Source organism: Chlamydotis macqueenii, chromosome 25 (assembly GCF_036417535.1).
Source record: "Chlamydotis macqueenii isolate bChlMac1 chromosome 25, bChlMac1.mat, whole genome shotgun sequence".
NCBI lineage: Eukaryota > Metazoa > Chordata > Aves > Otidiformes > Otididae > Chlamydotis > Chlamydotis macqueenii.
In genome coordinates this window covers 6,117,840-6,142,924 of record NC_141580.1, presented here as the reverse complement: position 1 = coordinate 6,142,924, position 25,085 = coordinate 6,117,840, and the positions used below count along the sequence as shown (strand labels likewise).

Genomic DNA, 25,085 nt, shown 5'->3' with positions numbered 1-25,085 from the left:
CCGGTTAATATAGCCCTTCTAATTCTGTATCATACGCAAGCTCTCTACAAATTGGCTAACTATATCATGCACGCGCTCTTAGCTAAAATATGATTCGTTAAGTCTCTTTATTCATGTGCACGGTTCTCTCCACCTGCACCCCACTTCACGTTCAGCCCCCAGTCATGTATGCCAGCTGTTTTCCTTCTTCTCAAGGTTGCTTCATTTACTTTCTCACAGGAAGCTTCATTACTTTCTTACAGGCGGCCTCATTATTTTCTTACAGGCAGCTTCAGCGACGTCCTTGAGACCTGCTGCTCACAAACATAACAATTCCATTCGGTCTGGATTGTTCACTAAGTGCCCTTGATACTCCAACTATCCAACAAATCCCTCTTTTTGTTTTGAACAATCCAGACCCCTGTCATCATACGTTCCATAGCTTTCACAAAGCATTTTAAAATACACCCCAAAATCATCAGTGTCAACAGCAAACCCATCAATAATACCAACCCATGTACTATCAAATCTTTTAGCCAGCCTGTGACCCCCAAGGATTTCCACCAGTCTGTTAACCCACTTTCCACTTGTATTGCATGGATGTTGCATCGTAACTCTGCCAATTGATAGCGTATCAACTTAGAGTGATCAGAAACATTCATGCAACACATACCTTCAAAATCTTCACATCCATGTCCATGCGCTAATAACAAAAAATCAATGGCTGCTAGATTCTGCAAAAATAGCATGACGCATACTATCCATGTCTTCTAATAATCCTGATAACATGCTAGAGGTTAAATTCATTTGCTTTTGTGCCCAACAAGTTAATTTATTTAAGTTAGCTAAAGTTTTTGAAGTTGCTGCCCAAGGAACAAATAAAAATAATCCTACCTGCTCAGCTGTACCCAACAGGGTTAAATTGCCATCACAATGGGGAGTCAACACTTCTAGCGATCTTCTTGCTCGAGTATGATTCCATAATGTTGTCATAGATGGAGCAAACATTGCCAATTTTCCAAAATAACATGGTCCTCCTATGGCCATTTTTGGTACTCCTGACCTTATTTTACTACAATATCAACTAGGTTCATGTAGGCCTCTACTGAATCTCTGTTGTGGTTTTGTTTAGTGAGGGGGGGCCTAAGGTGGTATCTTCTGTAGGAAACTGCTAGAAGTCGCTCCCCTTTGTTCAGTGGACTTGGCTGGGCCTAGGGCAGACCCACTGCTGGCCAAGGCCGAGCCGATTGGTAGCAGAATGTCCCGTGATAACGCCTCTGCGATAACGTATTTAAGAAGGGGAAAACAGAAAAAAAAAAAAAAAAGAGAAGATGTGAAGAAGCTGAGCGGGGACAGAGGCACAGAGGGGGAGGCGCAGGCCTCATGGGCCTTGCAGGCCTCACCCTCTGGCCTCCCGTCGGGCAGCCCAACTTGGCCCAGCCCGGCTGCAAGAAGTGGAGAGGAGATGAGAAGTGAATAAGATGTAAAAAGGATCCTGAGAGGCGTCTGCCAGCCTGTTGTGAGGAATGGCTGCAGATGCCAAGGTCAGTTCAGAAGGAGGGGGAGGAGTAACACGGCTCCTGGCCAAGATTCCCCTGCAGCCTGTGGTGGTGACCATGGTGGAGCAGGTTGTCCCCCTGCAGCCCATGGAGGTCCACGGAGAAGCAGAGATTCACCTGCAGCCCATGGAGGACCCCACACCGGAGCAGGTGGAGGCCTGAAGGAGGCTGTGGCCCGTGGAGGGCCCGCTGGGGCAACTGTTCTAGAGGGACTGCACCCCGTGGAAGAGATGACCCACGCCGGAGCAGTTTCACGAAGGACTGTGGCCTGTGGGAGGGACCCCACGCTGGAGCAGAGGAGGAATGCAAGGAGTTCTTCCCCCGACAATGAAGTAGCCGCTTGAAACAACGCGTGATGAACTGACCGCGACCCCCATTCCCTCTTCCGCTGCCATGCTGCTCGGGGGGGAAGGTAGTAGAGATAATGTTAAGCTTGGGAAGAGGGAGGGGTGGGGGGAGGTTATCTCATTCTCTGTCTCATTATCCTGCTGGTTTTAGTAGTAAATGAATAGTTTTCCCCAAGTCGAGTCTGTTTTGCCCGTAATGGTAACTTTAAGGATTTTCTCCCTGTTCTTATCTCAAACCTCGAGCCTTTTTTCTTATATTGTCTCCTGCTATTCTCTCGGAGGGTGGGGGGAGTGAGAGAGAGACTGCTTATTCTGGTCCTGATCAGGGCTGAACTAAGACAAGGATTCAGTATGGACAGATTTTCTGCTGTACCTCATAAACATCAAGAAAGAAGGGCTTGTTTGGGATGTGAAGATCAAACACATCCTCGGCTTCAGTAGCCATGAAATGGTGGAGTTCAGGATCCTGAGTGGAGCAAGTAGGGTAAGTAGCAAGCCCACAGGCCAGGTCCTTTGGACAGCAAACTTTAGTATCTTTAAAGATCTGCTCAGAAAAGTCTTGAGGGATAAGGCCTTGGAAGCAAGAAAGGCCTAAGAAATCTGGTTAACATTCAAGTACCACCTCCTCCAAGCTCAAGAGCAGTCCATCCCAGTGAGCAGAAAGCCAGGCAAGCATGCCAGGAGGTCTGCATGTATGAACAAAGAGCTCCTGGTAAGATCAGAACATGAGAAGGAAGCGTACAGAAGGTGGAAGCAAGGACAGGTAACCTGGAAGGAATACAGGGACACTGTTCAAGCATGAAGGGACTAGGTTAGGAAAGCCAAAGCCCAATAGGAACTGAATCTGGCAAGGGATGACAATGGCAACAAGAAGAGCTCATAGAATCATAGAATGGTTAGGGTTGGAAGGGACCTTCAAAGGTCATCTAGTCCAACCCCCTCCTCTGCAGTTTGTGCAGAGCCTCATCCAACCTGGCCTTGAATGTTTCCAGGGATGGGGCATCTACCAGCTCTCTTGGAAACCTGTTCCAGTGTTCTACAAACCTCATTATAAAAAATCCTTTCCTAATATCCAATCTAAATCTACCTCCCTCTATTTTAAAACCATTACCCCTCATCCTGTCACAACAGGCCCTACTGAAGAGTTTCTCCCCATCTTTCCTGTAGCCCCCTTGAGGTACTGGAAGACCGCTATCAGGTGACCCCAGAGCCTCCTCTTCTCCAGGCTGAACAGCCCCAACTCTCTCAGCCTGTCCTTATAAGAGAGGTGCTCCAGCCCTCTGATCATCTTCATGGCCTTCTCTGGACCCTCTCCAACTGGTCCATGTCCTTCTTATGTTGCACAACATATGCCAGCCAGGAGAGAGACTGGGAGATCCTAAGAATGTGAGTGAGATGAGAGATCTTTCATGTTCCTGCATCAGCTTTCAGAAGTTCTGTTTGTTTGGGCTGCCACATCAGCAAATGTGTGCTGCTGAGTTAGAAAAGAGCTTCTGCAATAACATGTTTGTTAAACACTGGGCCCAGACAGGTCAGAAGAGAGAGGTGGATGGTGGGCAAGAGAAAAGGAAGGTAAGAGGTATAAGATGATCAAGAGAGGAGCTGTTTTTCATCAGTAAAAGCATCTTGAGAAAGCAGGTGCAAAATGATGTGTGTGATCTGATGTTTCCCAACATTTGCCCATTATTCAAGAGAGCTCCCTGCAGAGAACAGTTGAGGGGTAAGAATCTCCTGGGGAGAAGAGAAATCACGTCTGCAGTCCAAGCCAGTGCTTACCCAGTTGTTGCATCAGGAAGACAATGAGGATGAGATAGCCGAGTGCATGCTGAGACCAGTTCTCCTGCAGGTGCGAGAGAGACTCAAAAAACCCACAGGTCCCCAACAAGAACCCCAAGAGACCAGAGCTGCTGGAAATGACTCTGCAAGGGAAACAAAGAATGAAACAGGGAGGAGAAAATGCTTGTTCTTAGCACACCTGAAATGCCTCTGCTGTGGTCTTCACTCCTCCAGCAGTGACATGTGTTGCTCCTGCAGTCAATACCTTCTGCCATTCCAAGATGAGGGGTATAAGAGTCACCAGGGTCTACACCTGGTGACCAGCCTCTCTGACACGTCCTCCTGTGTGACATCTTGGGAGTCTCTCCTTCACTGACACTTTGCGCCTCCTGTGTCACATACCTCAAGACCATGGTTGGGTTGGCCTCTCCAAGCACCTGCATGGTGTATAGCCCCAGGTTAATGTCAGCACACCCCAAGGCTGCAGCTCCCACAAACACAGCGATCAACAACCCCAAACCCTGCAGACACCAACTGTCCCACTCAGTCCCCCATGCACTGTGGACTTTCTCCCTCTATCCAAAAAAAAAGGTATCTCAGTGTCCTGGTTTTGGCAGGGATGGAGTTAATTTTTCCTCTCAGTAGCTGGTATGTTTTGGATTTTGTGTGTGAAGAATGTTGATAAACACCCTGATGATACCAGTTGTTGTGAATGAGACCAAGGACACCGTCCTGCTTTCCAAGTCTCGCTAATTTGCAGATGCAGGAAGCTGGGAGAAAGACAGACAGCATAATTGATCCAAACTGGCCAAAGAGAGTATTCCATGCCATAAACGTCATGCTCAGTAGAGAAGTGGGGGCAGGCGAGGGTGGGTATCTGCCTTCCTGGCATCCATCCTTCCTGCTTGTTTTTGCTGGCATCGTTCCCCCTACCTTGCTGGCTCCCTTTTGCTCCTTTGCTTGCTGCTCGGTTTTGTTTCCGTGATCGCTGCTCGGGACGGGCTGTATCGGTCATTGGGACATCGGGTGGTGAGAAAACACATATTGTTCACTTTGTATATTTTTGATATCCTTATATTCTGTTATTATTGTAGTTTTCCCTTTTATTTTAGTAAATTGTCTTCATCTCAACCCACGAGTTCTCCTTCCTTCCCAATTCTCTCCCCCATCCCCCTGGGGAGGGGGAGAGTGAGCGAGAAACTGTGTGGTGATTTGGGCTAAACCATCACACTCAGAAAGCAATAAATGAAGCTTCCTGCCACCCTGTTCATCCCACCTCATAAATCAGCTTCTAAAAAGCTTCTTGATAAAAAAAAACCATACAACAAACAGCTGTTCCACTTGACCATAGCCTTTCCATTCTCTATTTCCTCAAAACCAATCGGATCTGCATTTGTCCTCTCTTTACTTCTACCCTTTCGGAAAGAAAGCTGCAAAACCCATTCCAACTCCCTGCTTAGAACAGATCTCATTAGGTCAGGCTGGTCAGGGGTGTGCCCACACAAGTTTTGAAAATTTCCAAGGCCAGAGCCTGCACAACAACAATTTCTGCTATCTAAATGGAATTTCCTAGGTTCCAAACTGTGTCTGTTGTCTCTCATCCTACCACTATGCACCGTTGAGAAGAGTCTGACTCCATCTTTTCCACCATCCTTAGAGCACATAGCTATAGAAACTCAGACCTCATAAGCCTTCTTTTCCTAAGGTCCTGTTCCCTCAGAATCTCTTAGTGAATCATGTCTTTAAGACCTCTGACTGATTTGGAGGCTTCTGTTGGACTCACTTCCACATGTAGGTACCTTTCCTACATACCAGGGAGCCTCAGAATGAACACAGGACACCAGGCATGGTCTTGTAAGTGACAAATAGAAGAGAAGGATCACTTCCCTGGGTCTGCTGGCTATCCTTTTGCTAAGACATCTCAGAGTGCAGTAGGTCTGCTTTGTCACAAGGGCACGCTGCTGATTCACCTTCAGCCATGGGCCACCAAGTATGCCCTACCTACCCAGCTGTCTGAACTATAGCCTCTGCCTCCAACATAATCCAAGCTACATCAAAAAGCTGAAAGATGTCTGTCCCCAGAGAAACTGGTTGATCTTGCCTCCAGCCTTTGGAGAAAAAAAAAATCTGGTTTCTTGTGTCCTACCTGGATGGTTACTTCTGGTAGGAACTGAAGAAAAAACTACTTTTGTGCATCATCTGTAAAGCCAGGAAGCTATTTCAGTTTTGCCTGACTACATATCCAACTATTTATCACTTCATCAGCTTTCTCACTGGGCTCATTTTCCACTTTCTATAACTTAACAAAGGCAGATCTATGTATCTGAACAGACTGATATTGCAGCCTAAAGATTAAGCCAATTCCTCACCTCCCTCACAAGCCCTCCTTGGGCTATTTTGGCCAGGAAATAAATCACAGGATCAGTCATGTTTCCTAATAAGACCCATTCCAACAACAAGCATCAGTGGATGTTGAAGGAAGCCTAAGATCAAGAGAAGCAAGTAGGATACTTCTGCTGAGTATCCACTCCTGTGTCCCAAGTCCCTGGGCCTGGACTTGGCCGAAGAAGTCACCCCCCATATATGTCTCAACAGCTTTCCTCAGTGGCACACGGACTGGGGGGCCACAGATGGTGGCACAGAGGACCTTGCCCCCTGTGTTACAGACAGGCTGCATCCACCCCTTCAGGTACCCACATGGAGAATTCCTGGCTGCTTGTGCTGCTTTGGCTCCAAGACCCTGTTCCAGTGTCTTGCCAACCTAATCATAAAACGTTTCTTCTTTTTGTGCAATCTACATCTACCCTCCTTCAGTTTAAAACTGTTACCCCTTGCCCTATTACTACAGGCCCTGGCAAATTTTTCTCTCCATCTTTCTTTTAAGTCCTTTTAAGTAATATTTCTTTGGCTTTTGAAGAAAGAGTATTTATCTTGAGGCAATTTCATCAGGCCGGCTTCCTCTCTGCTGTCCCAGCCTCAGCCTGTGCAGCTGCAGGGCATCTGGCTCAGCCCAGACACACAACCCTCTGCAGCTATGTGGGCATGTCAGGGCGGCACCTCTCCCTGCGCTGGAGCTGAAATGATTCCAGACCTCCACAAACACCCTACAGCAATCACCAGGGACGGGCTTGTCAAACATTGGGATTATTTTGACTTTTTAGGTGGGAAAAGCTGAAGCTGCAGCAATAGGGGTTTTCTATAGCCCTGACTTTGTTTCTCATGCACAGACTTTGCACGTGGACAGGCTGAATGTTCAAACAAGACCCAGTGGCCTGAACCCCAATGCACCTTCTGACTTTCCTGTAATAAGAACACAATTGATTGAACAACTCCTGTCCAACCCACAACAGCCCTCTGCTGCCGTTAAATCCAGCAGGGATGGCTGGTGCCTGATTTGCCTTCTCAGCACTGGGCTTCCAAGGACTTGCTGAAAGTGGTTGGGGCACAGAGGCAGAGAGCTGGGTCATGGAGTCCTGGTTCTCAGTGTGTGTGGGGAGAGGCTGTGCCTCCTCATGTGCACACATATCTGTCTGTGCCTGAGGGTGTGTTTGTTTCTGTGTACTTGCATTTGCACGGTCATTTGCAAATGCACACATGAGAACCAGTGTCTGCCAGTGTGTGTGTCAAGAAGTGCATTTCTGTGTGCGTATGTGCGTGTGCTGGTCTACAAGGACATTTTTGCAGGTGCGCAAGTAAATGTGTGTGGTGTCAGTGTGCATGTGTGTATGTATGTGGGCATATGTGTGTGCATATGTGCACATATGTATCTGTGTACACAAGCATGCATATATATCTACATGCAAGTGTGAGTGTGCAAATAAGCACATGTGAACATTGACATGATGACAAGCCTGGGGAGTGAATGTGTATGTGGACATGGGGGTTCTTCTGTAACTGGGTGTGCATACACATGTTTTTTTCATATTTGCTCACATATGAGGAAATGTTTGTATTTCTACAGGCACTTGTGTGTGCTTCCACTTCTATATGTGTACGAATATACATGCATATTGCATGTGCACAAATATACATTTGTGTACATGCATATTTGTGACCGCACACACGTGTGTGCACGCTTTGAGTATGTGGATGTCAGTATGGTTTCTCGTGTGTCTGTGTGTACGTGTCTGTGCAATTCCTTCTGTTCACTTGTGATATAAATGGCTGAGATCAAAATGAGGAAAGGAGTCCAACTGAAACCTGGAGTTAAACTGTGGTCTGATGCAGATGTTCCATGAGGGCAAGGTGCAGTCCACATTTCCCCATTACTGCTGCAGTGTCCCTGCTGGATGTTATCTGAGAAACAGCCTCTGTGCTTGCAGTCGTGTTCACTAAGAAGCAGGAGTGCTGACAGTTGAGAATTTAACTCTCCCCTTCCTCCAGTCCAGGAGACAGAAGCAAATGAAGGAGAAGAGGGAAAAGGCTAAAATCCCTCTGCCAGCAGAGGAAGGGAAGGTAGAAGCCTGCCTGGAGAGTCCCCAGCAAGAGCAAGTGTGCACAGATACATCCCTAGCCTGGGAGCAGACACGGCATCTGGAGATGGCGGGCACACCAATCAGAGAACTGAGGGACCAGAGACACCATCCCCTGACTTCCTGGGGATAGTAAAGAACAGGATGAGCTCCTCCCTCCAGATCCTTCTCTGCAACCCAAATTCAATGCCTGAGATCTTTGAGGAGGTGAAGGAGGTGTAAGGTAAAATGGACTCATGAGTATGAGGGAGCCAGGGAGGTAAGAGGCAGAACAGGGAGCTGAGGTCTCACCTGCAGACAGGGAAGGAAATTCTCTCTCCTATCGTAGTCTCTATTTCCCACCATCAGGCTCCAAATGTGATGACCGTGAACATGGAAAGCCTGGCTGGAAAAGGAGTAAGAAGGTCATTGTTCTGTTTTCGACAGGGATGGAGTTAATTTTTCTCTCAGTGGCTAGGGTGTTTTGAATTTTGTATGCGAAGAATGTTGATAAATACACTTGTCCTGGTTTCAGCAGAGATGGATCTTTGGCCGGATCTTTGGCCTGGAGGGAATCATGGGGACTGAAGCACTTTGGCCTCTGCTTTTCAGGTTCACAGCCCTCCCTATTGCTCATTCAGACATCAGGTAGTAAGAAATCATGCATTGTTCATTTTGTATATATTAATATCCTTATATTCTGGTTTTTTTGTAGTTCTCCTTTGCTATTTTAGTAAATCATAGAATCATAGAATCATAGAATGGTTAGGGTTGGAAGGGACCTTCAAAGGTCATCTAGTCCAACCACCCTGCAAGGAGCAGGGACATCCCCAACCAGATCAGGCCCAGGCTTGGATGCAGCAGAACTTTATTGAGTCTCAAGAAGAAAAGGATGTGTTTGACAGGGAACACTGGGGGCAGCCACTACGATGCGATGCAGCTCCTGCAAGGTGTCATCTGCCCGCCTTTCTGCAAAAGGGAGGCCAAGAGGTCCCTGCAGGGCTGGCATTGGGAGACAGCAACAGGAAAGGCAAAGAGGAGAGAGAAGAGAGTGGAAGAGGGAAAGAATAGCTCAAAGCTCTAAGTACAATACTGCAAAGCTCTATTTCCTGTCCAGCACCATGTTCTGAGGTCTTGGGAGGTTCTTGCCCAGGGATGTTGGCAGCAGCTCTCTAGCAGGGTCGACATCTGCTGCCACAGTAGCGGCTGGTGATGCAGGAGAGGTCACAGCAGCCAGAGTTGATGGGGACTCCGTCACAGCTGAGGATGCTGCCAACAGCAGCGGAGGTGGAGGAGCCCACAACGGTGTTCTGCGGGAAGGAGCTGAGGATGGGGCCGGGCAGGGTCACCACCACGGGGGAGGGCTCAATGACGACGGTGGAGTTCTGGCACTGCCTGACACAGGGCTCATTGCAGCTGTTGGCCAGCGGGGTGGGGCCGCAGGGCTGGCATGGCAGGCACGGGTTGCAGCAGGACATGTCTGTGGTCCAGAGGTGCACCTGGGAGAGAGAGCAGGGGAAAGTAGAGCACAGGGACACACGCAGAGCAGCACTGCAAGCTACCACAGTGGAGCTAAGGCATCTCCTGGTCCAGCACACGCTGCCCAGCTCAAAGCCCAAGAGCCACCTCTACTGAGGCCCAGCCTCTCGCTGCAGAAGGCCTTCTCTCCCTTTCCCCGTCCTGTGAGGAGCAGCTCCCAGTTCCAGCCTAGGACAGCCTATTTCAGCTGAGACATACATCAAGGAAAGACCTGGTCTTGAAAGAAGAGGGGCAGAGTCTTCACACTCACCTGGTTCCCAGGGAGAAGGAGTGGAGAGAAGTGGATGAGAGAGCAGAGAGCTGGGCTGCCTTTTATAGCAGCCCTGCGCTGCCCCGGGCCCACGGGCACCCTCCGTGGAAGTCATAATTTTCTGACAAGCTCATGTCAAATGCAAAACATCCCAGCTAATGACGTGGGCTGTCTCCTGGTTCCTTCTGCATCAAGAGGGACTCTTACACACCTGCTGAGGAAGCAGCAGCATGGATTTAGCCACTTGTCCTCAATCAATGTTCAACATCCACAGACACAGTTGCTGGGCCGTCACCCTCCCTTTTTGGTGGGGGCTGTAGAAGTCCTGGTACTTGAGCACCAAAGGAGTTTCACTCAAAGCTTTCTTAGTCGCCCACTGCCACCCAGAGAGTCTCTCCTACATCTCACAGCAGAGCAACATCTGCGCCCCAACCCTTCCCTTCAATACCAGCTTGGTGCAAGGACTGGGCCTTGGCTCACTTCAGCACCAGGCTGATGGTCTGCAGAAGTGCATCTGGCATTGGCCTGGACGTGAGGAGCCTGTGTCCCATCCCAGTCACAGGAAAAACTGCATCATGAGGGGATGCGTTCAGGGATGTCGGCCTGCATGGGTGGGTAGGCTTTTTTGGCATCTTCCCTCTGCGGAACAGGACCCGAGTCTCCCAGGGAAGGATCGAGCCACAGACATACTTGCGCTGTTGCCTGAGGACCCACAGAGACTGCACAGAGAGGGGATGAGGGCAATGAGCGCAGCAAAATTGTCCTGAGAGCGCTGCCAGTGTTTCAGAAAGGTCAAAGGTCAAAGACACCAGCAGAAGCCCACCTGCACGCAGCAATGAGCGACCATCTGAGAGAGATGAGGGCAGCGAGAGAAAAGGATGTGGCGTGTCCTCTCACACGGCAGTCCTTGGGCATCTGCATGAGAAGCAGCAGAGCACTGCCCATTTGGTGTCAACTTGGCCACAAAGAAGCCCACAGGAACGACTGAGGTGCACATCTATAGCCTGCATGAAATCCCCCCAGCACTTGAGCTGAGTCTTGTGCCTGCACTGATGTGTTTCTGCCCCAGAAATCCTCAAAGCTCTCAGCCCAGCAGTTACAGAAGCCTTCCTATGGGAAAGCACATGGCATAAGCCAGGAAATGAGAAGGCCTCAGGGCAGGAAACCAGGACACAGCCCGTATCATTACCTGGGAAGTTTTCCATTTGACATGAGCTTGTCAGAAAATTATGACTTCCACGGAGGGTGCCTGTGGGCCTGGGGCAGTGCAGGGCTGCTATAAAAGGCAGCCCAGCTCTCTGCTCTCTCATCCACTTCTCTCCACTCCTTCTCCCTGGGAACCGGGTGAGTGCAAAGCTGCTTCTCCTCCTCCTTCAAGACCAGCACTTTTTTGAGTGTGTGTTTCAGCTGCAATGGGCGGTCCTAGCTGAGGGCTGAGACCTGCTTCTCAGGAGAGAGGGAAAGAGAGAGGTGTTCCTCAGAGAGGTGCTGGCCTTGGTAGAGGTGGCTCTTGGGCTTTGAGCTGGGCAGCGTGTGCTGGACCAGGAGATGCCTTAGCTCCACTGTGGTAGCTTGCAGTGCTGCTCTGCGTGTGTCCCTGTGCTCTACTTTCCCCTGCCCTCTCTCCCAGGTGCACCTCGGGACCACAGACATGTCCTGCTGCAACCCGTGCCTGCCATGCCAGCCCTGCGGCCCCACCCCGCTGGCCAACAGCTGCAATGAGCCCTGTGTCAGGCAGTGCCAGAACTCCACCGTCGTCATTGAGCCCTCCCCCGTGGTGGTGACCCTGCCCGGCCCCATCCTCAGCTCCTTCCCGCAGAACACCGTTGTGGGCTCCTCCACCTCCGCTGCTGTTGGCAGCATCCTCAGCTGTGACGGAGTCCCCATCAACTCTGGCTGCTGTGACCTCTCCTGCATCACCAGCCGCTACTGTGGCAGCAGATGTCGACCCTGCTAGAGAGCTGCTGCCAACATCCCTGGGCAAGAACCTCCCAAGACCTCAGAACATGGTGCTGGACAGGAAATAGAGCTTTGCAGTATTGTACTTAGAGCTTTGAGCTATTCTTTCCCTCTTCCACTCTCTTCTCTCTCCTCTTTGCCTTTCCTGTTGCTGTCTCCCAATGCCAGCCCTGCAGGGACCTCTTGGCCTCCCTTTTGCAGAAAGGCGGGCAGATGACACCTTGCAGGAGCTGCATCGCATCGTAGTGGCTGCCCCCAGGGCTCCCTGTCAAACACATCCTTTTCTTCTTGAGACTCAATAAAGTTCTGCTGCATCCAAGCCTGGGCCTCTGAGAACTCTTTCCTTCTGCGGCAACTGTTCCAGTCTGCTCAGGGGTGAAGGTGGAGGAAGGGGACGGTGAGACTTCCTGCAGTGGATTTTGACTTGTGCCCTTTTCCGTGGAGTGGAGGAAGACATCCCTGGCTACTCCACAGCCATTAGCCATCACTGAGATGGCTGCCAAGGGTGGCAGGAGCGGGGACTGGGAGACAATAATGCCTGGGCACAGCCCACAGCCTCATCTCTGCCTTCCCTTCCCCTCCCCTCCAGCTCGGGTTGCTGTCAGCCACACTCACGCTACGCCAAGAGTCCCCACGCCCTGCAACCCAACAGCTCCATGGGCCAGTGCAGCTCCAGGAGAGCACCCGGAGCCTCAAGTCCCACTTTCTAGCCACCACCCCACTGTTCACAGGCGGATGGTGATTGAGCACAGGGCAGCAGTCCTCAGAACATCCCCACAGCCACTTGGGCTCTCTGTGGGCCTGTGACCACTGCCTTTCAATGCCTTGTTTGAGGTCTCCATCTCCCCTGACCAAATGACCCGTGGCTTCACTATGAATAGAATCATAGAATGATAGAATGATAGAATGGTTAGGGTTGGAAGGGACCTTCAAAGGTCATCTAGTCCAACCCCCCTGCAAGGAGCAGGGACATCCCTGACTAGATCAGGTTGCTCAGAGCCTCATCCAGCCTGGCCTTGAACGTTTCCAGAGATGGGGCCTCCACCACCTTTCTGGGCAACCTGTTCCAGTGTTCTATAACTCGCATCGTAAAAATTTTTTTCCTAATTTCTAATCTAAATCTACCCCCCTCTATTTTAAAACCATTACCCCTCGTCCTATCGCAACAGGCCCTACTAAACAGCCTTTCCCCATCCTTCTTGTAGGCCCCCTTGAGGTACTGGAAGACCGCTATCAGGTCTCCCCGGAGCCTCCTCTTCTCCAGGCTGAACAGCCTCAACTCTCTCAGCCTGTCCTCATAAGAGAGGTGCTCCAGCCCTTTTATCGTCTTCCTGGCCCTCCTCTGGACCTTCTCCAACTGGTCCATGTCATTCTTGTGTTGGGGGCTCCAGAACTGGACACAGTACTCCAGGTGGGGTCTCACCAGGGCAGAGTAGAGGGGGAGAATCACCTCCCTCGACCTGCTGGCCACGCTCCTCTTGATGCAGCCCAGGATGCGGTTGGCCTTCTGGGCCGCAAGGGCGCATTGCCTGCTCATGTCAAGCTTCTCATCCACCAGCACTCCCAAGTCCTTCTCCTCAGGGCTGCTCTCAATCCATTCCCCGCCCAGCCTGTATTTGTGCCTGGGACTGCCATGACCCAGGTGCAGGACCTTGCACTTGGCCTGCTTGAACTTCATGAGGTTGGCACGGGCCCACCTCTCCAGCCTGTCAAGGTCCCTCTGGATGGCATCCCTCCCTTCCAGCGTGTCGACGGCACCACACAACTTGGTGTCATCGGCGAACTTGCTGAGGGTGCACTCTATCCCACTGTCCATGTCGCCGACAAAGATGTTGAACAGGGCCGGGCCCAGCACGGACCCCTGAGGGACGCCACTCGTGACCGGTCTCCACATGGACATTGAGCCATTGACCACCACTCTCTGAGTGCGGCCATCCAGCCAACTCCTTACCCACCGAGTGGTCCATCTATCAAACCCATGTCCATGTAATACTATGAATACATTTAGGGATGCTTTCAATGAGACTTGAAAATGTCTTTTGAGAGCTTGGCCTTCAGCCCCAGCTGATGCTCTACAGCCTGGTATCCCTTGGGTAACTGGTCTCCTGGGTGAAGACAAGGCACTCCTGAAGGCACTGATTGCCTCAAAACTGATTGGACAAGAAGCTCAACATGAGCAGACAATGCGCCCTTGCGGCCCAGGCGGCCAACCACTTCCTGGGTTGCAACAAGAGGAGTGTGGCCAGCAGGTGGAGGGAGGTGATTCTGCCCTTCTGCTCCTCTCAGGTGAGCCCCCACCTGGAGTACTGCGTCCAGTTCTGGAGTCCCCAACATAAGAAGGACATGGACCAGTTGCAGAGGGTCCAGAGGTGGGCCACGAGGATGATCAGCAGGGCCTGTTGTGATAGGACAATGGGTAACGGTTTTAAAATAGAGGGAGGTAGATTTAGATGAGCTATTAGAAAAACATCTTATACAATGAGGGTTGCAGAACACTGGAACAGGTGTTGCCGAGAGAGGTGGTGGATGCCCCATCCCTGGAATCATTTAAGGTCAGGTTGGATGAGGCTCTGCGCAAACTGATCTAGTCAGGGATGTCCCTGCTCCTTGCAGGGGGGTTGGACCAGAGGACCTTTGAAGGTCCATTCCAACCCTAACCATTCTATGGTTCTATGAAACTGAAATAATGGCGCAGGCACGCAACACCTCATGTACTGGGTGAGGTTCCACTCATGGTCCTCCTGGCCTGTCTTTGGGACAGAGACACCATCTTTCTCCATCTCACTGGCCTCTGGGCATCTTCTTGCTGTGCCCAGAAATGAGTGTTTCGCCTTCTCCTAATCAGACATTCTGTCCAGTCCCTGGGGTCAGCTGCCAGTACCCAGGCATCTCCAGTTTCTGTTCACTGTGCGCGTGACCCCCACGGGCAGCCCCATGGATAAAGCATCAGTTTTGCTCTAAGGACACAGTGGTAAAGTATAGGCACCGAGTCAGGCATAGCACAGATATCCACCCCGTAGCCCCAACGTAGGAGCAGGTGGATGCTCCCTGAAGGAATCTGTGACCCTGTGGAGAGCCCACACTGGAGTAGGTTCCTGGCAGGAACTAGGTTCCCACAGAGGGGAGCCCACCCTGGAGGAGGTTTCCTGGCCACGGAGCAAGGCCTGTGGCCTGGAGCGTCCCATTCCTGAACGACTGCGCCCTGTGGAAAGGACTCCGGCCGGAGCATTTTTTGAAGCACTGCAGCCCACGGGAAGAATCCACATTGGCAAAGTTTGTGGAGGACTGTCTCCCCCGGGTGGGAACCCACAGTGCAGCAGAGGAAGAGGGTGAGGACGAAGGTGATACAGGGAATTAACTGTCTGCATATTGCTTGATTTAGGAGACTAACTGTCTGCTAGAGAATGCCTAGCAATCCTGTTTGCCTTAAGCTTATCAGGGACTGGTATTTGTCAAGAAACTGGTATTCGTCAAGGACTAATATGTCTAGCAAAGGACGGAATGTTAGTTCCACCACAAATTCGGTCACAAGTCGGGAAACTGCTGAAATCACCAGCGTGGGTGAATGACTAAAGTTCACCTAGAGGAAGATCAGACCCCTGAAGAAGTAAACGACCACCAAAGACAGATCTGAAATGCTAACGCAAGTGGGTTTTTGTTAATAACCCCGCCTCACTCACGCTTATGTATGTCTGTATTGTGCAATTCTATGAATATGTATACCTGCACCGTATAAATTTCTGGTAAAATGTGCTGTCGGCGTGCGTGCTTTTGGAGGAGCGATCCCCCACGCTCCCGGCGTCGAATAAACATGCCTGCTTTATAACTCTTTCCGAGTTGTAGAGGTTGATCCGCGCGTCAAAGGAGTTGTAGAAACTATGTGTAATGAATGGATTGTCACCCCCGTTCCCTCTCGCCCTGTGCTGCCAGGGGGACAGAGGTAGAGAATTCAGGAGTGAAGTGCGAGAGTGGTGCCATGGAGCAGTGTGCGTACGGTGACATCACAATTAAAGGACATCACTGAGAGGATTGCAAAGTCAGTGATAGCCAGGAAGGTGGGGAAGAGTGACTGGCGAGGAAGAAGAATTACAGCAAGGTCTGCGGGTGCTGATTGCTCCACACGGTGACAATGAGGAGGCCATTCCTCACCAGGGTTAGACCATACATGGAGAAGATAAACGCTCCTGGAGCCACTCCAGAGAGGGAACAGCAGGGACCATATAGCAAATTGCATTTGAACTTCTTCTCTAGAAGGCTTTTGTCACAGCCAAGAGAAAGGAGAGCTCCCAGAGGGTGAAGCAGCAGGTCCGTCAGAGACTTCTGTCTGTGGTGGCAGATACCTGTCCCCAGAGGAGTCTACGGCTTATCTCGGTTTTCTAGGGGACAGCTCTGTGGCCTGTTGAAGGGGTGCATCCCAGGGTCCGTTGCCTTGACTCAGAGCACAGCAGAGCCTTGAAGCCATGCTGGGGCTGTTCCTTCCTGGTCTTAGAAGCAGTACTGGTCCTTCCCATGTAACTGTCCAGCCTGGTCCTGTTCCTTGCAGAGCCGCGTGTAGGGAGAGGTGTCTGACTGTGAGGGGCACAGCCCTGCCCTTCCGTGTGCCCATGTGGTTGGCAATGGTGCCAGGGTCTGTTGGAAAAGAGATCTGCAATGAGTAGGGACTGCAGTGCCAGGAAGAGCTGGCCTGGAAGTGAGGAGCAGTGGTGGTGTGAGCAGAACTTGCTCTGGTCCTGCCACAGCGCACTCAGGGAGCCAGGGAAGCTGAGCACGGGTAGAGTCACCGCCAGCGTTTGTGCTGTGCTTGGCCTGGTGCCTGTCTTGTACCTCCAAAGGTCCCCAGCACCCAGTGAGACAGAGAAACATGACGTCTGTGCTGCAAACTGTGGGCAGGAAGAGCGTGAGGGGAAGCTCACATAGCCCCTAGGGTGCTGTGTGCCTGAGGAGTTATTGTGAGCCAAGCAGTGCCTTCAGCAGTTCCTTTTCTGCACCCAGGAGACCACAGACACCCATGGAATGCCAGGGTTTGGGGCATGAGCTGGCGCTCAAGGCCAAGATCTGAGAAGACGTTTTTTCAAGTCTCACTGAAGAGTGTACCTAAATGTTGACACGAAGAGCGAAGTCATTGCCATGCAAATAACCTTTGTGTCCAGGAGCTGCGGGGTCTGGTGGGAGCTGGGCAGGTGCAGTCTGTGAGACACGTCAGCCCTGCAAATCTGTGTGCTGGGCTGCCCAGGGCAATGTATGGTGTGATGGAAGAGCAGGGGACTTGTCCTAGTTCTCCTTGCTCTAAGATGCATGCCATGCTCCCACGTTTTGGAGACAGATGGGAAGGCGAGCAGGAGGAATACGCTGTGGGCTCTAGCCAAGGTGATTTCTCCTAACATCCCCTACTTTTCTTCTTGTGGCTGACTGAGTCTCCATCCAGAGCAGGCAGAACAATCTGGAGCGCTTGTGGGGCTGCTGAGCTCCCAGCAGCTCCTGCAGCACTGGGGTCCTCCCAAGAAGACAGCATAAGTTGGGATCACCATGTGTAGGGCATGCTGTGAGGCCAAGGAGAATACTTCTGAGCAGAGATGCAGCAAGGGAAGAGCTGATGGTCGCGGCCTGTGAAGTGGTCCTCAGCTCAGAGGGACAGTGACCAAAGGAAGCTCAAAACCAGTGTGTCCTGCCTTCCCAATCCTGTAAGAATGAGAAAGGGTCCACTCGCTCACCCGTTTCTTCCCTCCCAGTGTATCTTCTTCCTCCCTGGACAGCTTCCGAGAGCGTGTGGAGAGGCACTGAGCACACAGAGGCAGAGTCTGGGATGCAGCAGAGTTTAATGAGTGTAAAGAGGAAAACAAGATGTCTCTAAGGAGTGGTCGGAGAAGAGATCACCGTGGGCAGCCCAGGGTTAGTGCCCCTTGATCAAGGCATAGTTTCTGCTGGGTACACTTTGGACTGCCCCACAGAAGGAGAGGGGCAGACGGACCCCACTAAGGAGGCTGTGGTGGGCCTCATGGCCCAGGGGAGTGGAAAACAACAAAGGAAAAGGAGGGAAAGGAGAGAGTGCGGGAAGGGAAAGAGAGACATGGGCCATGTTTTGAGAGAGCCCAGGCTGGCCATTTCAAAAGGGCTGACAGCCTTGGCAGGAATAGGAGGTTACGCTCAGCTCCTCTCAAAGCAACGGCCATGATCTCCATGGTTCAGTCTGGCATCATCTTCTGTGATCCTGGAGGTCCTAGTCTGGTCTGTGAAGAGTGGCTTTAGCAAGGGAGGCACCTTCTGCTTCCACAGTAGCGGCTGGTGATGCAGGAGAGGTCACAGCAGCCAGAGTTGATGGGGACTCCGTCACAGCTGAGGATGCTGCCAACAGCAGCGGAGGTGGAGGAGCCCACAACGGTGTTCTGCGGGAAGGAGCTGAGGATGGGGCCGGGCAGGGTCACCACCACGGGGGAGGGCTCAATGACGACGGTGGAGTTCTGGCACTGCCTGACACAGGGCTCATTGCAGCTGTTGGCCAGCGGGGTGGGGCCGCAGGGCTGGCATGGCAGGCACGGGTTGCAGCAGGACATGTCTGTGGTCCAGAGGTGCACCTGGGAGAGAGGGCAGGGGAAAGTAGAGCACAGGGACACACGCAGAGCAGCACTGCAAGCTACCACAGTGGAGCTAAGGCATCTCCTGGTCCAGCACACGCTGCCCAGCTCAAAGCCCAAGAGCCACCTCTACCAAGGCCAGCACCTCTCTGAGGAAAACCTCTCTCTTTCCCTCTCTCCTGAGAAGCAGGTCTCAGCCCTCAGCTAGGACCGCCCATTGCAGCTGAAACACACACTCAAAAAAGTGCTGGTCTTGAAGGAGGAGGAGAAGCAGCTTTGCACTCACCCGGTTCCCAGGGAGAAGGAGTGGAGAGAAGTGGATGAGAGAGCAGAGAGCTGGGCTGCCTTTTATAGCAGCCCTGCACTGCCCCAGGCCCACAGGCACCCTCCGTGGAAGTCATAATTTTCTGACAAGCTCATGTCAAATGGAAAACTTCCCAGGTAATGATACGGGCTGTGTCCTGGTTTCCTGCCCTGAGGCCTTCTCATTTCCTGGCTTATGCCATGTGCTTTCCCATAGGAAGGCTTCTGTAACTGCTGGGCTGAGAGCTTTGAGGATTTCTGGGGCAGAAACACATCAGTGCAGGCACAAGACTCAGCTCAAGTGCTGGGGGGATCTCGTGCAGGCTATAGATGTGCACCTCAGTCGTTCCTGTGGGCTTCTTTGTGGCCAAGTTGACACCAAATGGGCAGTGCTCTGCTGCTTCTCATGCAGATGCCCAAGGACTGCCGTGTGAGAGGACACGCCACATCCTTTTCTCTCGCTGCCCTCATCTCTCTCAGATGGTCGCTCATTGCTGCGTGCAGGTGGGCTTCTGCTGGTGTCTTTGACCTTTGACCTTTCTGAAACACTGGCAGCGCTCTCAGGACAATTTTGCTCCGCTCATTGCCCTCATCCCCTCTCTGTGCAGTCTCTGTGGGTCCTCAGGCAACAGCGCGAGTATGTCTGTGGCTCGATCCTTCCCTGGGAGACTCGGGTCCTGTTCCGCAGAGGGAAGATGCCAAAAAAGCCTACCCACCCATGCAGGCCGACATCCCTGAACGCATCCCCTCATGATGCAGTTTTTCCTGTGACTGGGTTGGGACACAGGCTCCTCACGTCCAGGCCAATGCCAGATGCACTTCTGCAGACCATCAGCCTGGTGCTGAAGTGAGCCAAGGCCCAGTCCTTGCACCAAGCTGGTATTGAAGGGAAGGGTTGGGGCGCAGATGTTGCTCTGCTGTGAGATGTAGGAGAGACTCTCTGGGTGGCAGTGGGCGACTAAGAAAGCTTTGAGTGAAACTCCTTTGGTGCTCAAGTACCAGGACTTCTACAGCCCCCACCAAAAAGGGAGGGTGACGGCCCAGCAACTGTGTCTGTGGATGTTGAACATTGATTGAGGACAAGTGGCTAAATCCATGCTGCTGCTTCCTCAGCAGGTGTGTAAGAGTCCCTCTTGATGCAGAAGGAACCAGGACACAGCCCATGTCATTAGCTGGGATGTTTTGCATTTGACATGAGCTTGTCAGAAAATTATGACTTCCACGGAGGGTGCCCGTGGGCCCGGGGCAGCGCAGGGCTGCTATAAAAGGCAGCCCAGCTCTCTGCTCTCTCATCCACTTCTCTCCACTCCTTCTCCCTGGGAACCAGGTGAGTGTGAAGACTCTGCCCCTCTTCTTTCAAGACCAGGTCTTTCCTTGATGTATGTCTCAGCTGAAATAGGCTGTCCTAGGCTGGAACTGGGAGCTGCTCCTCACAGGACGGGGAAAGGGAGAGAAGGCCTTCTGCAGCGAGAGGCTGGGCCTCAGTAGAGGTGGCTCTTGGGCTTTGAGCTGGGCAGCGTGTGCTGGACCAGGAGATGCTTTAGCTCCACTGTGGTAGCTTGCAGTGCTGCTCTGCGTGTGTCCCTGTGCTCTACTTTCCCCTGCCCTCTCTCCCAGGTGCACCTCTGGACCACAGACATGTCCTGCTGCAACCCGTGCCTGCCATGCCAGCCCTGCGGCCCCACCCCGCTGGCCAACAGCTGCAATGAGCCCTGTGTCAGGCAGTGCCAGAACTCCACCATTGTCATCCAGCCCTCCCCCGTGGTGGTGACCCTGCCCGGCCCCATCCTCAGCTCCTTCCCGCAGAACACCGTTGTGGGCTCCTCCACCTCCGCTGCTGTTGGCAGCATCCTCAGCTGTGACGGAGTCCCCATCAACTCTGGCTGCTGTGACCTCTCCTGCATCACCAGCCGCTACTGTGGCAGCAGATGTCGACCCTGCTAGAGAGCTGCTGCCAACATCCCTGGGCAAGAACCTCCCAAGACCTCAGAACATGGTGCTGGACAGGAAATAGAGCTTTGCAGTATTGTACTTAGAGCTTTGAGCTATTCTTTCCCTCTTCCACTCTCTTCTCTCTCCTCTTTGCCTTTCCTGTTGCTGTCTCCCAATGCCAGCCCTGCAGGGACCTCTTGGCCTCCCTTTTGCAGAAAGGCGGGCAGATGACACCTTGCAGGAGCTGCATCGCATCGTAGTGGCTGCTCCCAGGGTTCCCTGTCAAACACATCCTTTTCTTCTTGAGACTCAATAAAGTTCTGCTGCATCCAAGCCTGGGCCTCTGAGAACTCTTTCCTTCTGCGGCAACTGTTCCAGTCTGCTCAGGGGTGAAGGTGGAGGAAGGGGACGGTGAGACTTCCTGCAGTGGATTTTGACTTGTGCCCTTTTCCGTGGAGTGGAGGAAGACATCCCTGGCTACTCCACAGCCATTAGCCATCACTGAGATGGCTGCCAAGGGTGGCAGGAGCGGGGACTGGGAGACAATAATGCCTGGGCACAGCCCACAGCCTCATCTCTGCCTTCCCTTCCCCTCCCCTCCAGCTCGGGTTGCTGTCAGCCACACTCACGCTACGCCAAGAGTCCCCACGCCCTGCAACCCAACAGCTCCATGGGCCAGTGCAGCTCCAGGAGAGCACCCGGAGCCTCAAGTCCCACTTTCTAGCCACCACCCCACTGTTCACAGGCGGATGGTGATTGAGCACAGGGCAGCAGTCCTCAGAACATCCCCACAGCCACTTGGGCTCTCTGTGGGCCTGTGACCACTGCCTTTCAATGCCTTGTTTGAGGTCTCCATCTCCCCTGACCAAATGACCCGTGGCTTCACTATGAATAGAATCATAGAATGATAGAATGATAGAATGGTTAGGGTTGGAAGGGACCTTCAAAGGTCATCTAGTCCAACCCCCCTGCAAGGAGCAGGGACATCCCTGACTAGATCAGGTTGCTCAGAGCCTCATCCAGCCTGGCCTTGAACGTTTCCAGAGATGGGGCCTCCACCACCTTTCTGGGCAACCTGTTCCAGTGTTCTATAACTCGCATCGTAAAAAATTTTTTCCTAATTTCTAATCTAAATCTACCCCCCTCTATTTTAAAACCATTACCCCTCGTCCTATCGCAACAGGCCCTACTAAACAGCCTTTCCCCATCCTTCTTGTAGGCCCCCTTGAGGTACTGGAAGACCGCTATCAGGTCTCCCCGGAGCCTCCTCTTCTCCAGGCTGAACAGCCTCAACTCTCTCAGCCTGTCCTCATAAGAGAGGTGCTCCAGCCCTTTTATCATCTTCCTGGCCCTCCTCTGGACCTTCTCCAACTGGTCCATGTCATTCTTGTGTTGGGGGCTCCAGAACTGGACACAGTACTCCAGGTGGGGTCTCACCAGGGCAGAGTAGAGGGGGAGAATCACCTCCCTCGACCTGCTGGCCACGCTCCTCTTGATGCAGTCCAGGATGCGGTTGGCCTTCTGGGCCGCAAGGGCGCATTGCCTGCTCATGTCAAGCTTCTCATCCACCAGCACTCCCAAGTCCTTCTCCTCAGGGCTGCTCTCAATCCATTCTCCGCCCAGCCTGTATTTGTGCCTGGGACTGCCATGACCCAGGTGCAGGACCTTGCACTTGGCCTGCTTGAACTTCATGAGGTTGGCACGGGCCCACCTCTCCAGCCTGTCAAGGTCCCTCTGGATGGCATCCCTCCCTTCCAGCGTGTCGACGGCACCACACAACTTGGTGTCATCGGCGAACTTGCTGAGGGTGCACTCTATCCCACTGTCCATGTCGCCGACAAAGATGTTGAACAGGGCCGGGCCCAGCACGGACCCCTGAGGGATGCCACTCATGACCGGTCTCCACATGGACATTGAGCCATTGACCACCACTCTCTGAGTGCGGCCATCCAGCCAACTCCTTATCCACCCAGTGGTCCATCTATCAAACCCATGTCTCTCCAGTTTAGAGAGAAGGATGTCGTGCGGGACAGTGTCAAAAGCTTTGCACAAGTCCAGGTAGATGATGTCTGTTGCTTGTCCCTTGTCCACCGATGCCGTCACCCCATCATAGAAGGCCACCAAATTGGTCAGGCATGATCTGCCCTTGGTGAAGCCATGTTGGCTGTCACCAACCACCTCCTTGCTCTCCATGTGCCTTAGCATGGTTTCCAGGAGAATCTGCTCCATTACCTTGCCAGGCACAGAGGTGAGGCTGACCGGCCTGTAGTTAAGCTGGTCTTCCTTATTCCCCTTTTTAAAAATGGGGGTTATGTTCCCTCTCTTCCAGTCATCGGGGACCTCACCAGACCGCCACAACTTCTCAAATACGATAGCCAGTGGCTTGGCAACTTCATCCGCCAGTTCCCTCAGGATCCGCAGATGGATCTCATCAGGACCCATGGACTTGTGCACCTTCAGGTTCCTCAAATGGTCCTGAACCTGCTCTTCGAGTACAATGGGCGGTTCTTCATCCTCGCAGTCCCTGCTTGCACCTTCTACGGCTTTGGGCGGTGGGACAGGAACTCTTGTCGGTGAAGACTGGGGCAAAAAAGTCATTGAGAACCTCAGCCTTCTCCATGTCCTGGGTAACCAGGACACCAGTTCCCTTCTGGAGGGGGCCTACATTTACCCTGGACTTTCTTTTGTCCCCTACGTACCTATAAAAGCTCTTCTTGTTACATTTTATATCCCTGGCCAGATTCAGTTCTGCCAGGGCTTTGGCCTTCCTTACCTTATCCCTGGCCACTCGCGCAGCCTCTTTGTAGTCCTCCCAGGCTACCTGTCCCCACTTCCACCCTCTATAGGCTTCCTTTTTCACTTTCAGTTGGTCCAGGAGCTCCTTGCTCATCCATGCCGGCCTCCTGGCCTTTTTGCCCAACTTGTTTTTCATCGGGATGCACCTCTGCTGAGCTTGGAGGAGGTGCTCCTTGAATATGGACCAACTTTCCTGGGCCCCTCTTCCCTCCAGGGCCGCCTCCCATGGCACTTGGCCCATCAGGTCCCTGAAGAGGCCGAAGTCCGCCTTCCTGAGGTCTAGGGCAGAGAGTTTGCCATGTAATACTATGAATACATTTAGGGATGCTTTCAATGAGACTTGAAAATGTCTTTTGAGAGCTTGGCCTTCAGCCCCAGCTGATGCTCTACAGCCTGGTATCCCTTGGGTAACTGGTCTCCTGGGTGAAGACAAGGCACTCCTGAAGGCACTGATTGCCTCAAAACTGATTGGACAAGAAGCTCAACATGAGCAGACAATGCGCCCTTGCGGCCCAGGCGGCCAACCACTTCCTGGGTTGCAACAAGAGGAGTGTGGCCAGCAGGTGGAGGGAGGTGATTCTGCCCTTCTGCTCCTCTCAGGTGAGCCCCCACCTGGAGTACTGCGTCCAGTTCTGGAGTCCCCAACATAAGAAGGACATGGACCAGTTGCAGAGGGTCCAGAGGTGGGCCACGAGGATGATCAGCAGGGCCTGTTGTGATAGGACAATGGGTAATGGTTTTAAAATAGAGGGAGGTAGATTTAGATGAGCTATTAGAAAAACATCTTATACAATGAGGGTTGCAGAACACTGGAACAGGTGTTGCCGAGAGAGGTGGTGGATGCCCCATCCCTGGAATCATTTAAGGTCAGGTTGGATGAGGCTCTGCGCAAACTGATCTAGTCAGGGATGTCCCTGCTCCTTGCAGGGGGGTTGGACCAGAGGACCTTTGAAGGTCCATTCCAACCCTAACCATTCTATGGTTCTATGAAACTGAAATAATGGCACAGGCACGCAACACCTCATGTACTGGGTGAGGTTCCACTCATGGTCCTCCTGGCCTGTCTTTGGGACAGAGACACCATCTTTCTCCATCTCACTGGCCTCTGGGCATCTTCTTGCTGTGCCCAGAAATGAGTGTTTCGCCTTCTCCTAATCAGACATTCTGTCCAGTCCCTGGGGTCAGCTGCCAGTACCCAGGCATCTCCAGTTTCTGTTCACTGTGCGCGTGACCCCCACGGGCAGCCCCATGGATAAAGCATCAGTTTTGCTCTAAGGACACAGTGGTAAAGTATAGGCACCGAGTCAGGCATAGCACAGATATCCACCCCGTAGCCCCAACGTAGGAGCAGGTGGATGCTCCCTGAAGGAATCTGTGACCCTGTGGAGAGCCCACACTGGAGTAGGTTCCTGGCAGGAACTAGGTTCCCACAGAGGGGAGCCCACCCTGGAGGAGGTTTCCTGGCCACGGAGCAAGGCCTGTGGCCTGGAGCGTCCCATTCCTGAACGACTGCGCCCTGTGGAAAGGACTCCGGCCGGAGCATTTTTTGAAGCACTGCAGCCCACGGGAAGAATCCACATTGGCAAAGTTTGTGGAGGACTGTCTCCCCCAGGTGGGAACCC

At 52.4% G+C, this 25,085-nt stretch overlaps 3 protein-coding genes and 1 pseudogene across 3 annotated transcripts; 2 read left to right on the top strand and 2 right to left on the bottom strand.

Annotated features, from left to right (window-relative positions):
• Positions 1–9,284: 9,284 nt before the first annotated feature.
• Positions 9,285–9,590, bottom strand: LOC147597802 (feather keratin Cos1-1/Cos1-3/Cos2-1). Its single transcript, XM_086766674.1, has one exon. It carries the CDS (start codon positions 9,588–9,590, stop codon positions 9,285–9,287), a length of 306 nt encoding a protein of 101 aa, XP_086622800.1.
• A 1,962-nt stretch (positions 9,591–11,552) lies between these two features.
• On the top strand, positions 11,553–11,858 carry LOC147597801 (feather keratin Cos1-1/Cos1-3/Cos2-1). Its single transcript, XM_086766659.1, has one exon. The coding sequence runs from the start codon at positions 11,553–11,555 to the stop codon at positions 11,856–11,858; it is 306 nt and encodes a 101-aa protein (XP_086622785.1).
• A 6,244-nt stretch (positions 11,859–18,102) lies between these two features.
• LOC147597800 (feather keratin Cos1-1/Cos1-3/Cos2-1 pseudogene) lies at positions 18,103–18,411 on the bottom strand (annotated as a pseudogene).
• A 1,962-nt stretch (positions 18,412–20,373) lies between these two features.
• Positions 20,374–20,679, top strand: LOC147597799 (feather keratin Cos1-2). The gene has a single exon (XM_086766656.1). It carries the CDS (start codon positions 20,374–20,376, stop codon positions 20,677–20,679), a length of 306 nt encoding a protein of 101 aa, XP_086622782.1.
• The last annotated feature ends 4,406 nt before the right edge of the window (positions 20,680–25,085 follow it).

Bases quoted from the DNA above. Each gene is read 5' to 3' on its own strand.
- LOC147597802 (XM_086766674.1), bottom strand. From the start codon at position 9,590: ATGTCCTGCTGCAACCCGTGCCTGCCATGCCAGCCCTGCGGCCCCACC.
- LOC147597801 (XM_086766659.1), top strand. From the start codon at position 11,553: ATGTCCTGCTGCAACCCGTGCCTGCCATGCCAGCCCTGCGGCCCCACC.
- LOC147597799 (XM_086766656.1), top strand. From the start codon at position 20,374: ATGTCCTGCTGCAACCCGTGCCTGCCATGCCAGCCCTGCGGCCCCACC.